The sequence below is a fragment of the Aquarana catesbeiana genome, linkage group LG01 (genome assembly GCF_042186555.1).
Source record: "Aquarana catesbeiana isolate 2022-GZ linkage group LG01, ASM4218655v1, whole genome shotgun sequence".
NCBI classification, from domain to species: domain Eukaryota; kingdom Metazoa; phylum Chordata; class Amphibia; order Anura; family Ranidae; genus Aquarana; species Aquarana catesbeiana.
Genome location: NC_133324.1, coordinates 444,482,711 through 444,496,440, shown reverse-complemented (window position 1 = coordinate 444,496,440; position 13,730 = coordinate 444,482,711). Strand labels below are relative to the sequence as shown.

Below are 13,730 nucleotides of genomic sequence, written 5' to 3'. Positions count from 1 at the left end.
AGATATATAACTTTGATGTAACTGAAACACAGAAATGTGTTTATTACTGTGTATTTGTAAGTGTGTGTTTTTTTTTGTTTTTGTTTTTTATTTAATTACAACAATAAAAGAGTGAATATTTAAAAAAAAAACAAAAAAACTATTTGAATGTTAAGAATCCTTTAAAAAATCACATTACCAAGCTCAATATTCTTTTTACAACTTTTAATGTCATAAGGGCCACTTCAGAGCCACTGCTTCCTCTAATGATGCATTTAATCTTTATTTAGCATATGAAGAGTTCCTCTCGTCTCTGGTGAAGCAAGAAATGAGCCGTATGCCTCGTGGTATATACCATACTGCCCTCCGTGGGGGAACAATGCGATCTGACCAGGGCAAAGCAGTTGCAGGAGTTCCTAGCTTTATGCTGAAGATGTATGAGAAGAACAGACAGCCTGGTCTGAAACCAGGACTTGCAGGTGGTGATGTTCTTAGACTGCCACATCATCTATTTTGTGGTGTTTTGAGTGGGTGAATCCTTAGATAAACTGTAGCTACTATGGGAAGTTATTCCTGGCATGAAATGTGACTGCTGTGGGAGGTGAATCTGTTAAGTGTAACTCCAGTTTTCTCTGTATTTCAGGTGATGTTGTAAGGCAGGGTAGATAATGATTAACGCTATTTAGCGTTCCATTATTGATGAATACTATTTAGCTTTCCGTTCTGATTGTACAGTCAACCTGAACATGCAGTCTGTCAGCAGTGGTCTGTTATCTACTTGCACAGTTAACAGCCAAATAACTACAATAATGCAATGGGGCTGATTTAATAAAATCTGGAGGAAGGATAATTAGCACAAAATTGGAGTCGTTAACCATAGCAACCAACCAGAATTTTGGGTTTTTTTTTTTTTTTTTTTTACCCCATAACTGACTTCCAGTTCAATTTGGTGTTTATGCACTTTTCACCAAATTTGGGTTCAACAATTACCTCTCGGATTCCCCCATTTTATGTTTTTAGTTTAGTATGTACGACTGAGAGGAAGATTATTACCAACTTCTCCTGTATGTTACTGAGGCCCATTATATCAGTTTAACAATTTAATGGTCAACTGTGGATAATTGTAAGCCACAATAGTGATAACAGTAAACTTGGAGGATATCCCAATGGACATAAAAAACATTCAAATAGACTGTTCCACTATAACACATTAAGATACCTGCTATCTACTAATTATCTCACTCATTTGTGCTAGGATATGTGCAGTTGTAAAAAGGGTTGGATTACATTTTTTAATGATGTAGCCTTAGTCGAGCCAATTAAAATAATATACTATACTATGTACATATTAGTAGGTTTATCTTGTCCTTTGTTTTATGTTGAATGTGTTCTGTTAATTTAATAAGGACAGTACAAAGAGATGATTTCACTGTATTACTGGCAATGGACATGGTAAAATAGACATGAGAAAACAACTGTGAATGAATCATACGTTATAAACATCCCGCTGATTTCCCACTCTTCCACGAAAACAGTGATTCTATCCAGTTTCTTATGATTTTTATATCAAACAGATGTAATGTGCATAAACATAATTTATTACCATGATACTTATCTGTCCAAATCTGCATTTACTCATTAAAAAAAAAACAAAAAAAAAATGCATTCATTGTATGAAGAAAGCTTTTCCGTCATGTAGACATTGTATATTCTTTATGGGTTTTCTCACCGAGTGTAACATTTTACAGCCGGCATGCTGCTGTGCTATGACCTGCCTGTTCAGACGGACAGAGATGGCAGACCTATCAATCGCTTCCTTGCCAGCAGGGGCCGCAGTTACCAGCAGATGTTAACAGCCCTTATACATGAGGTATGTGTTAAGAGCCTCTAATGATGGCAATACTGATCTGGCTTTGACTGATTTATATGGTCACACGGTTATAATGTGCACCACTCTACTGCTGTGCTACTGTTATTACCACGTTTTGTGTTTTTAGGAAGAGGAAAAATAATTTGGGCATTTTGAAAAAAAAAACAACCAAATGTCAAATCCTTTAAAATATGTTATTTGTATATTAATATCTAATTATTTTGTTAAGGTGTAATTAATAAGAGCTTCTGAGCAATTCTTTCACACCACTTAGAGTTTCTCCTTCTCACATGCTCAGCTTCTCAAACAAACACTTTTCTGATGCATGTGCATTGAGTTAGCCTATCTTTGCTCATTTATAAGAGAAGGAATAAGGTGGGAATTGCCAAATCATTTTTCTATGCAGCTGATTGACATGCAGCCACTTCTCTGATTTTCTCAAACGCTCAAAAATATTATTCCTAGTATGATGGATGTGATGTTTAACGAGACACTGTTGTTGGTATACATTTTATCCTTGCAATAAGGTCTCTTTAAAATGCATGTCCTATATTTATCAGTATGGCCTTTAGTTTATCCAATCTTTGTTCTCTTGCAGAGCTAGATTTTTCACTTCTGGATGTGGTAGATGTTTGCCCGCTGTGGTTTCACCTATTATCCACTATATCACTAGTGTGCCCCGTCACAACTGTATGGGTACACTGGTAACGTAACAGCTAGCCGGAGGAGCCGATGCCCGCCACAGGGAGATGCAAGCATCCAACACACCCAGAAGTGTTGAATGCATGCTGAAAATTTTACTGACCGCATTAGCTCTGCAAGACATCGAAGGTTGCATTTAACAGAGGTGCAAATTATAACTGTAGTACATGTATTTAAAAAAGATACTGTTGTTGGGATACATGTATCCTAAAAACTGTGTCTATTGAAGACAAACCTGTTACAGACCTCAGCAGTTTAGACTGTGCATATAATAAAGCTATTTTACAGAAAAAGTAGAACTTTGCATATAACTTCAGTGCCTGTATCTCAAGATACACTGATTGTTTTGACAACTTACCAACTGCACATTTGTTTCCTGTAGGTAAATATCCAGTCCTCGGAATGGCATCGCTCTATTCTGTTGCCTCAGTCATGGCTTGGCTTCATGGGAAGGACATACCATGCTGTGCTTCAGGTATGTTCATGTGAAAATAAAATGCTACGTGTGTGTTTGTGTGTGTGTGTGTGTGTGTGTGTGTGTATATATATATATATATATATATATATATATATATATGTATATGTATATGTGTATATATATATATATATATATATATATATACACACACACACAGTGGAAACTCGGATTGTGAGTAACGCAGTTAATGAGCATTTCGCTATACGAGCACTGTATTTTTAAAAATCGTAACTCGGTTTGCGAGTGTTGTCTTGCAAAACGAGCACGATTAAGGCCAAAGTGGTGTGCAGTACCGCTTTTGGCCTGAGGTTGAGGGGCGCCGGAGCCAAGCAGAGACGAATGTCGCCGATCGCAGCAGATCGGCGCTGTTCGGAAATGCACGGAAAGCCCCGAGGACACTTCGGCTGACCTCGGCAAATCTCAGATAGGAAGTCTTTCCGAGGTTTGCCGAGGTCAGCCGAAGTGTCCTCAGGGCCCTTCGCCCCTTTCGGTGCTTCTCCGGTGCCCTCCCCTCCTCTGTCCGCATGCGGTATTGCATCCCATTGAAGTCAATGCGGAACAAATTATTTTCGTTTCCATTGACTTCAATGGGAAAACTCGCTTTGATGTGCGAGTACTTTGGATTACGAGCATACCCCTGGAACGGATTATGCTAGTAATCCGAGGTTCCACTGTGTGTGTGTATATATGTGTATGTGTATATATATATATATATATATAATCTTACAGTCTGAACTTTTCAATGTCCTTTACCAATAACAGTGTAGTTCAGGGGCCTACCCAAGCAATATATTCAATTATTATCCAGTCAGTTAGGTCCTTGCATGTGGTATTAGATAAATATAAAGGAATTTGTATAACCAAATTGTAACCTGTATAACCAACTTTATGAAGGCATGACCTTTTCATGTAGATTGTTATTCCAGTAATTACATCACTGATACTTATTTTTACCAGTAAATAGAGAACTGTACCTTGACTGTTTAGATGCAGTTGAGTGCACAAGTTTATTTTTGCCTTGGAATATGATATTTTATTGCTAGGAGCTTTTTTATCGTATTTAGTTTGCCTTTTATATTAGGTTGAATAGTGTTGTAAAATGAGGTGTTTTGAAAAGTTTGCCTTATAATTGGTAGTTCATTCTTTTGTTTGATCAAATGGACTTTGTCATGAAAAAGGCATTGAGGGTGTCATTGCTGACCTCTTTGAAAATGCTAGTTGTATAGCTGTCCTGCAGAGGTTTTATTGCTTTCTAAGTCTGTGACCTGGAACAAGTATAGAGATTGGGAATTCTGACACTTTTCCGACACTCATTTACAGCATGCCTATTCTGGGTCAGTGACTGAAAAGTGCTGATGCCAGCCAGGTAAAATTTTCCAAAGAGGTAGAGCAATAGAAGCCCCATACTTTTCTCTTTATTGTGATTTTGCTGTTTATTTTTTATTCTTTTTCTAGGGTAGGCAGGCTGAGCTAGAGATGCAGCTGAAACATGGAAAGGATGACCCACAAGAACTCCAGTATAAAGCACACACAGCATGGCTCTGGTATGGAGCAGGTTTTGGGTTGTTATGTCATCTAACAAGATTGTCCAGTTATTGTTATAATTCTAGAACCGCACCAGTTTTCAGAACCGCAGCATTTTCTTGATGTCATGCAAATAATATCACTCCTTCATATGGAGCCCAGACATGTTGTCTTTTTACTTTGTTCATTCTAGTGTTTGATAAGAGCGGGGGGAGTACTTAAAAGCTCTCTCCAGTTTATATTGCTATATGTGTCTTTGTTGGAGAGATTTCCCTTCACCTCCTGTTTGACAAGTGTCGCACAAAACATGGACTAAGGGGAAATTTCCCAACAGGAATATAGACCACAATAACTTTATTTTTAGTAGGTTGGTGAAGGGTCAGAACTTCTGTGAGAATTTTATTTTGCTTTGGGTTCACATTAGGGAAATTTTCCCCAAATGCCTATCAAGCAGTCAAAAAGATCAGGAACTAAGGGAATATACTGTATTTATCGGTGTATAACACACACTTTTTCCCCCCGAAAATAGGAGTAAAATTGCAGGTGCGTGTAATACGCAGACAGCATACCTCGGAGGGGAAGGAGGGGGGCCAGTGCCACCGGAAATCACCGAGCCGCCATCTCCTCTCCACTCGGCTCTCATGTCTCGCACACACAGTCCCTCCTCCGCCACCGGCATTGGACCAGTGTTCTGTCTATCACAGGAGCTGGTCCAATACCGATGGCGGAGGCGGGACTGTGTATGTGACTGCCGACTGAGAGCCGAGGAAACAGATGACGGCTCTGTGATTTCATATGAGAGATGGTGCGCTGCATTGATGGGGGAGATGAGCGCAGAACAGACTGAATATGGGCACAGATCAGGCTGCAGATGGGCACAGATCAGGCTGCACTGAAGCTGCAGATGGGCACAGATCAGGCTGCACTGAAGCTGCAGATGGGCACAGATCAGGCTGCACTGAAGCTGCAGATGGGCACAGATCAGGCTGCACTGAAGCTGCAGATGGGCACAGATCAGGCTGCACTGAAGCTGCAGATGGGCACAGATCAGGCTGCACTGAAGCTGCAGACGGGCACAGATTAGGCTGCATTGAGGCTGCAGATGGGCACTAATCAGGCTGCATTGATTCTCACTGATGATTATTTTGCTTCAAAGTGGATTATTTAAAAAAAAAAAAAAATGTTTATTTTTCCTAAAACTTCTCTTAAATTGGGGTGCGTGTTATATGCAGATAAATACGGTAATCCCCAAATTAACAGAGAAACAAGGAAAACCTAATGAATGTTACAACCCTTCCCCACTCTAAATCTAAAACTCACAATCAAAAACAAACAACCATTTTTTTTTTATGGAGTAGAGGCTTATATGTTTTTTTTTCTTTTTTACATTTTGTGTTTCGTGACAGTTTGTAATTTTGTGTTTCAGGGTAAGAGATGCGCTGACTGAAGTAATAAAATCTGCTATCAAGTAAGCTATTCACCTCTTTTAACCAAGCTACTAACTTGTTAATCCTCATGAATCCACTTATAGGGGAGGCAGGCTAAACTCTTGTTTGCAGTTATAGGGCAGTGTCAAACTGCTAGGCACCTCCCCACCTATCTGCTGTTTGAACATCACTGCTGAGTAACTCCAGGGGTATCACTGCTTCGAGGGCACATCTTCCTTTAACAGCCTGCCTCACAAAATCTGACTGATGCCTAAAAGCAATGCAGATGCTCTTAAAGAGGTTCTTTGCCCCGTTTGAAAAAAAGTCAGCAGCTACAAAGGAGAACTTCTGGTGGATCGTTGTGACGATCCGACCTGAAGTGGGAGCGGGTACCTGTTAAAACCAGAAAGGGGAGAGGAGGGCATAAAGCAGAACTTCCCCTATAGGGTGATAAATCCTACAATATTAACATGGGCTTCCATATAAAATAATTCTTAATTCCAGGACTTTCAGGTGTTCATGGACAACAGTGTATAATTTTGGATGGTCCAACAGCGTACTAACATCACAATTGGCAGTTTAAAGGTCATTAAAATGTAAGTTTAAATATAACCCGTATAAATTTCCGTTTTACTGTCAAATGGTGCAGTTGTATTTGCCATGAAAGCAGGACAACTAAAACTTTAGGGAGCACTTACTGTAAGTGAGTTCCAAACATAAAGATTCCATTCTAAAGTCAGAAGTGTCTCTCAAATCTCTCTCTTTTTACAGAGACAGCCCTGTAGTAAAGGGGAATGCGCTCCTAGCTCTCACTGGCCTAGCTGTTACTGTCTCCAAATATGAAAGTAGTCTTCCATCAGAAACCGAAGGTGCCCCAGAGGTGCGTGTTTGTGTGTCTATGTTTTTATTCATTCTTTTTGTTCTATCTGTTTTATTGGTAACACTTTCCTGCTGTTTCCAGGGTCGGAGGTACTAATAACACCTGGTGTGGGCGAGCCTTTGGTTCACACATATGTGGGAACGTGTGTAATTAGCATGTATGTCCTGACCAGCATATGTGTGAACCTAGGTATTTAGTACATCAGCACATATTTTGATGATGAATTTATGTTAGATCATCAAATAACAACTTCCAGAGGAACTAAGCATCCTGAAATATACTAATGAGTGTATACAACGCTAAAGAATGCCTCCGATCCCAAGTGCTCCCCACCTTTGGCCTCATAAACCTTTAATGTTACACTGACACTTAAAGCAGAGCTCCACACAAAAATGGAACTTCCGCTTTTCGGAACCCTCCCCCCGTCCGGTGTCACATTTGGCACCTTTCAGGGGGGAGGGGGGTGCAGATACCTGTCTAAGACAGGTATTTGCTCCCACTTCCGGCATAGACTCCCATGGGAGTCTACGCCTCTTCCCGTCCCCACCGCGCTGTCTCCTGGGAAACACACAGCTCCCAGGAGAGAGCGGGGACCACTTGGGACGCGCAGTGCGACTCGCGCATGCACAGTAGGGAACCGGGAAGTGAAGCCGCAACGCTTCACTTCCTGATTCCCTCACCTAGGATGGCGGCGGCAGCTGCCGAGAACCGAGCAGGTTCTCGGCGTCGCCTGCCGACATCGCTGGACCCCGGGACAGGTAAGTGGCCATGTATTAAAAGTCAGCAGCTGCAGTATTTGTAGCTGCTGGCTTTTAATATTTTTTTTTTTTTGGCGGTGTGGGTGGACCCCCGCTTTAACTTCAGTTTAAAGTCCTGCAATAGGGGTCTGTCTCTGTTTAGAAAATTGTGATCCTATAATATTCATTGCACAATGATGTGCATAAGGCCTATTGCTCATGATACTCCTGTTTGAGCATCTACTTTTTCATATTTTTTTTTTTTTTTTATGTATTTGTGCGTATTTACGCGTATATGCTTTTCCGCATTGTCACGCGCACTCGTACATTTTCACGCAAATGTGCGATAACTTATTCTCATGTTTTTGTGCTGCACGATATGTAAATTGGCATTTGCACACATGAGGCGTAAATTCCTGACCAAAAAAGCTGATTTTTCTATTTAATGTCACAGATCAGTGTAGAAACATTTGGTATGAAGGAGCACCCATAGGCAGACACAATTTGTGATGAAGTTTATTTATACAGAGTTTAGAGCTAAAAATACTAATGGAACCATTACATTAAAATCTACAGCTTTAATTAGGCAATACCAGGTTTATCAATTTAGATTCAAACAAAGTGCTTTTAAGATCTCTGACATAAGTCATGGAAGCCTCTACTTTTGATAAGTGTGGATAATCATATAACTGTGCACCTAATGTTAATATTAGCATTCTATGAAGAAGTGAGCTGCCATCTAGAGAAAGGAAGGCCTGTGGATGTGGTGTATCTGGATTTTGCAAAGGCATTTGATACAGTCCCCACAAAAGTTTACCTTACAAACTGAGGTCTTTTGGCATAGGTATGTAACTGGATGGAAAACTGGTTACAGGGGTGTGTCCAAAGGGTGGTGATAAGTGGACAGTATTCGCAATGGTCAGGTTTGGTAAGTGGGGTCCCCCAGGAACTGTCCAGGGGCCAATTCTATTTAATTTATTCATTAATGATATAGAGAATGGAATAAATAGCTCAATCTCAGCATTTGCGGATGATACAAAGCTAAGCAGGGCAATAACTTCCACACAGGATGTGGAAACCTTACGAGAAGACCTAAATAAAATAATAGGGTTGGCAACTACATGACAAATAAGGTTTAATGTTGAAAAATGTAAAGTAATGCATTTGGGTGCCAAAAATACGAACGCAAGTTACTCACTAGGGGGAGAACCTCTGGGGCAATCCAGGATGGAGAAAGATCTGGGGGTCCTAGTAGATGATAAAACAATAATTCTACCACTCTACAAGACACTCTGGTCTGTCCGCATCTTGAGTACGCCGTCCAGTTTTGGGCACCAGTCCTCAAGAGGGATGTGCTGGAACTAGAAAAAGTTCAGAAAAAGGCAATAAAGCCAACAAAGGGACTGGAGGACCTCAGTTATGGGGAAAAACTACAAACATTTAAAGTGTAACTCCACTTTTGTTGAGAAAAAAAACATTCCCCTCTGGGTAATCTATATACATTGCAACGAGTATAACAAACTTTGTGGTAGATTCCTACCTTTTGTTATTCTGAAGAAATCCCTGTGTTTTTGTCTCTGCCTCTGTTCTGAGTGGGTCTGATGGGAGTGGTTTCATAATTAACTGTCAGGTTTGGCAGCAGCAGGGCACTAATGAGGATATCTGCTGGGCCTGCATCCCTTTAGACGGGTTCCTATTGAAATTATCTCTCCAAAAAAGACATTTTTGTTGCAGGGGATGCCTGAAATCTGAATGGTATCTTAGTGCAGATTTCTGGGAAAATTGGTGAGCCAATCACACAAGCAGAAAATTATGTTTCTGGGGAGTGGTCAGTACACACTCTGTGTACGGAACAACCCCAGGTAAACCATATTGCAGTGCATTCTCAGAAAATTACAGAGCTGCAGATTGAAAAGAAAAGGTAATTTTTAACCACATGCCGACCACCCGCCGGCAGAATGGCTCCCCTGCACAAATCGCCATAGTTGTACGGCGGCCGCTTTAAGGGGTATAGGGGCCGTGCCACTGAGGAGCTGATGCGCGTGCCCGGCGGCCGCGATGTCCACCAAGCACCCGCGATCGCTCGTGACAGAGCAGGAACGTCGATCTGTGTGTGTAAACACACAAATCCACTTCCTGTCAGGGGAGAGGAGACAGATCATGTGTTCCTAGCATATAGGAACACCGATCGGTCTCCTCCCCCAGTCAATCCCATCCCCCCACAGTTGGAACACACAATGAGGGAACATATTTAACCCCTTGATCGCCCCCTAGTGTTAACCCCTTCTTTGCCAGTGACATTTATACAGTAATCAGTGGCTGTTTATAGCACTGATCGCTGTATAAATGTCAATGGTTTAAAAAAAAAATGTCAAAAGTGTCCAATCTGTCCGCCGCAATGTCGCAGTCCCGATAGATTGCCGCCATTACTAGTAAAAAAAATAAATAATAAAAATGCAATAAATCAATAACCAATTTTGTAGGCGCTATAACTTTTGCGCAAAACAATCAATATACGCTTATTGCGATTTTTTTTTTTTTACCAAAAATATGTAAATTACATATCGGCCTAAACTGAGGACAACATTTTTTTTTAAATTGGGATATTTATTATAGCAAAAAGTAAAAGAAATTGTGTTTTTTTTTTTTTTTTTTTTTTTTCAAAATTGTCGCTTTTGTTTTTTTTTTTTTTTTTATAGCGCGAAAAATAAAAACCGCAGAGGTGATCAAATACCACCAAAAGAAAGCTCTATTTGTGGGAAAAAAAGGACATCAATTTTGTTTGAGTACAACGTCACACGACCGCGCAATTGTCAGTTAAAGCGACCTAGTGCTGTATTGTAAAAAATGGTCCGGTCAGGAAGGGGGTAAATTCTCCTGGGGCTGAAGTGGTTAATAACATTCAATGATAATATGATTAGTGTCGCAATTACATTTACTATATTATTATTTTTTTCCTTGCAATTTTTTTTTACCCTTGAACTTATTCTCTCTGGAGAGGAGACGTTTGAGAGGGGATATTACAGCGATATACAAATACCTTAGTGGTGACTGTCGCATAGGGGAAAAAACTTTACGGTGAAAGGGAGTTTAAAAAAAACTCGCAGCCATTCACTGAAATTGGAAGAGAATTGGTTTCACTATAATCAGTGTAGAGGGTTCTTTATTGTCAGAGCAGTAAGGATGTGGAATTCTGTTCCACAGGCAGTGGTGTCAGCAGGGAGCGTCGATAGTTTAAAAGAACGATTAGATGGGCATCTGATGATCACAACATACAGGGATATGTGGTTTACTATTGAAATGTACACACAAACACACAGGTTGAACTGGATGGAGTGGTGTCTTTTTTTTCAACCTAACCAACTATGTAGTATGTTTAAAGTGCTGTATGACCACCCCTACAGAATGTTATCATTATTTTAGGGCAGTTTCTACTGTGCTTTCTTTCTAAAATCCCTAGAAGTGCAAAATTGCTAGTTGGATCTTTCATACGCTTTGGCACATCTAGTTGATCTTGCATAACAATTTTTCCATTTAAGACCCTGAAGATGCTGGAGACCTTCCCAGGCTTAATATATAAAAGGATACTTGTTTGTCCAGGCCACCTTCTGTCAACTGTTAACCAGAACCATATGGCAGTGCTGACATAGTCTCTGGTGCATAGATAGTATGGTGTGGATGCTGTTTTTGCGACATCTCTTGCTTTGCTGAGCCACATTTTAATCTTTAATCTTCATTAAAAGTATCTGAAAGATAGTCCTAGGCCATTAACCTTCATTGATTCTCATTTATGAAGGGTTGTCATCTTTTTTTTTTTCCACTTCCTTTGGCTGATGTTTGGTTTTATTTCTCTTGCAAAGGTATACAAAAGTTCAATCTCCTGCTCATGGCAAGGAGTATGGGACAATAAGGCTATATCTTCTCCAAAGTCATGATCCTACAGTATTACATTGAGTTCCCTGATAACTCTGGATGCAGCATTCACACACCAGTACTTGATGACAAGGTTGAATATCACTGTGGAATGGTTTAGTTGAGTGTAAATGTTTAGTTTTGTAACATAAACAGTAAAGGTAAAGTGGAAGCTTTGAATTATATACTGTAGATCATAGAGCAGACGGTAATGTGCATGTAAGTTTGGCTCAGTCAAAGGGCTGCCTTAGCTTGCATGCATTTCTACATCTATAGACTGTTCAAGGATGAATGAGTTTCTGTTTACCTGCAGATTGGACCTGAAATCCTTCCCACCCAAGCTTGGATTTGTATGGTGCTGGACACTCTTCTTAGTATTGTCAGCAGTCATTATTATCCTAAGGGCAGAATCTTTCCTTGGTTCCAACAGGTAAGTTTGCTGTATATTAAAAAAAAAAAAAAAATCAAAATCAAAGTATGATCACTATTTTACTGCTTCCCTTTTTACAAACTTTTTGTCAGCATCAGCAATAGGGTGTATATTAATAATAAAGCATTTTTGTAGTAATTAAATTTCAAAGGTCCATATGAGTAGAAGTTTTTAGTTTTTCTCTTTCTGCACCAGGCAAAAGAGCGAATGTGCACAAATTTTTTCTAAATGTTGTAGTGTCTATGTAAACCTTCTTTGATAAATTGTATGGAGCCTTAGGCTTGCCACAGTATATATTATGATTTAAACTGAAAAAAAACAACTGGGGATTCATTTATCAGGAAAGCTACAATTAATTAAAAGAGTACGCATTAACTGAGAGATTTTTATTACATGCATTCTTGTTTGGCGAATCTTCCCTTTAGTGGATAGAATTAGCATGGCAGCAGTTTAAAACATACCTCTGACCAGGTCCAAGATGTAGACTTTGAAATGAAAAGTGTTCCAAAACCGCATTTTAAACATACCTATATATCAAAATCAATCAAGAATGTCACTACTTAAACTTAAAAAAAGTAGATGTTACCAAAAGCATCCAATCAGGTGGCAGCTTTGTGTCTGATAAAAAACAGGAAGTCTGCAATATGATTGGCTTCTGTACACAACCTAGCGGCTCCAGTCTTATTTCAGGTTTTACTAAACCCCGTAATTAATTTTATCTTTAGCCTTTGGGTGGCCATTGTAATTTGTATGAAATAACATAATCTAGCACAGCAATTGTTAACTTATTGACTTGGGTAAGAGACCAGTCTTTTCAATTTACATGCATCTTATTGTACTGCAAAGGTTTTTTCATGATACTCAGCATTATCTATGCTTTTATAATTTAGACTACCCCTTTAACGCCTAATTTGATGCCTTGCCAGTCTGTGAAGTGTGGTTTGCAGAAAATGAGTTGGCAGCTTTCCACTAGGCTCTGGTGGGAGAACGTAGAAGCAGATGGCTTATTTCCTATAGGGGGTTAATTCATTTTAATGAACAATACCCAGACATAAATAACAAGGAAGACAAGTCCCAGGGCTCTCTGGTTAAAAAACATCAAGACACTAAGCACCAAGAGGTTCATATTTCCTACAATCAAAGAGCATACTTATTCTAGTGCTGGGCTGGATTGCATTCAACACAATTTTACAATTATGATAATATTTAATCCAGAAAGCCTCAGTGGTAATTTCCTGATCCTCTTTCCAGTGATTATTTCCTCAAGCTATAATCATGTAGTTTGTTCTTCCTACATGTTGTTCATTTTAAAGAATTTGAAAATTGAAAATAAATACATTCCTTATTTAATACTATGATCAGTGAGCTGTCACACATGACCAAACTATCTGAAGCATACGTGTCTGTGCTGCCAAGGGAAAAGGTTAATAGCCAGTATGAAATTTTTCCCTTGATAACTTGTTCACCCAAGATAACAGTGAGACACAGTTGGTCTCTGTATTAAACATAAGCATGTGCATTTATGGGAAATAAGCATGTGTATTGGAGGAAACCTTTGACCAAAGCTGAGTATCAATGGATAACAATTACAAGAAATAAGTGGCACAGCTTGACTGAGGGTTTTCAAAATGACATTACTGACTATTAGCCAATTATGTGAGACTCTGCTTCATGAATATGGACTGACGGGAAAGTGGACAGAGATGACTTCATTAGTGTGCTACTACTCCCTCATAGGTAATGTAGTTGGCTGGGTGTGTGTTTTGCTCAAAGTTCTTGACCAAGCTGTGT

The 13,730-nt window shown here is 39.6% G+C and overlaps 1 protein-coding gene across 2 annotated transcripts in view; it reads left to right on the top strand.

The window, feature by feature from the left end:
• FOCAD (focadhesin) overlaps positions 1–13,730 on the top strand; it is a 278,787-nt gene that overhangs the window by 194,387 nt on the left and 70,670 nt on the right. For both annotated transcript variants that reach the window (XM_073636312.1, XM_073636321.1), the window contains 7 exons: positions 270–458; positions 1,728–1,849; positions 2,934–3,026; positions 4,485–4,573; positions 5,980–6,021; positions 6,752–6,860; positions 11,823–11,939. In XM_073636312.1, coding sequence (XP_073492413.1) covers positions 270–458; positions 1,728–1,849; positions 2,934–3,026; positions 4,485–4,573; positions 5,980–6,021; positions 6,752–6,860; positions 11,823–11,939 — 761 coding nt within the window. The remainder of the gene's footprint in view (positions 1–269; positions 459–1,727; positions 1,850–2,933; positions 3,027–4,484; positions 4,574–5,979; positions 6,022–6,751; positions 6,861–11,822; positions 11,940–13,730) is intronic.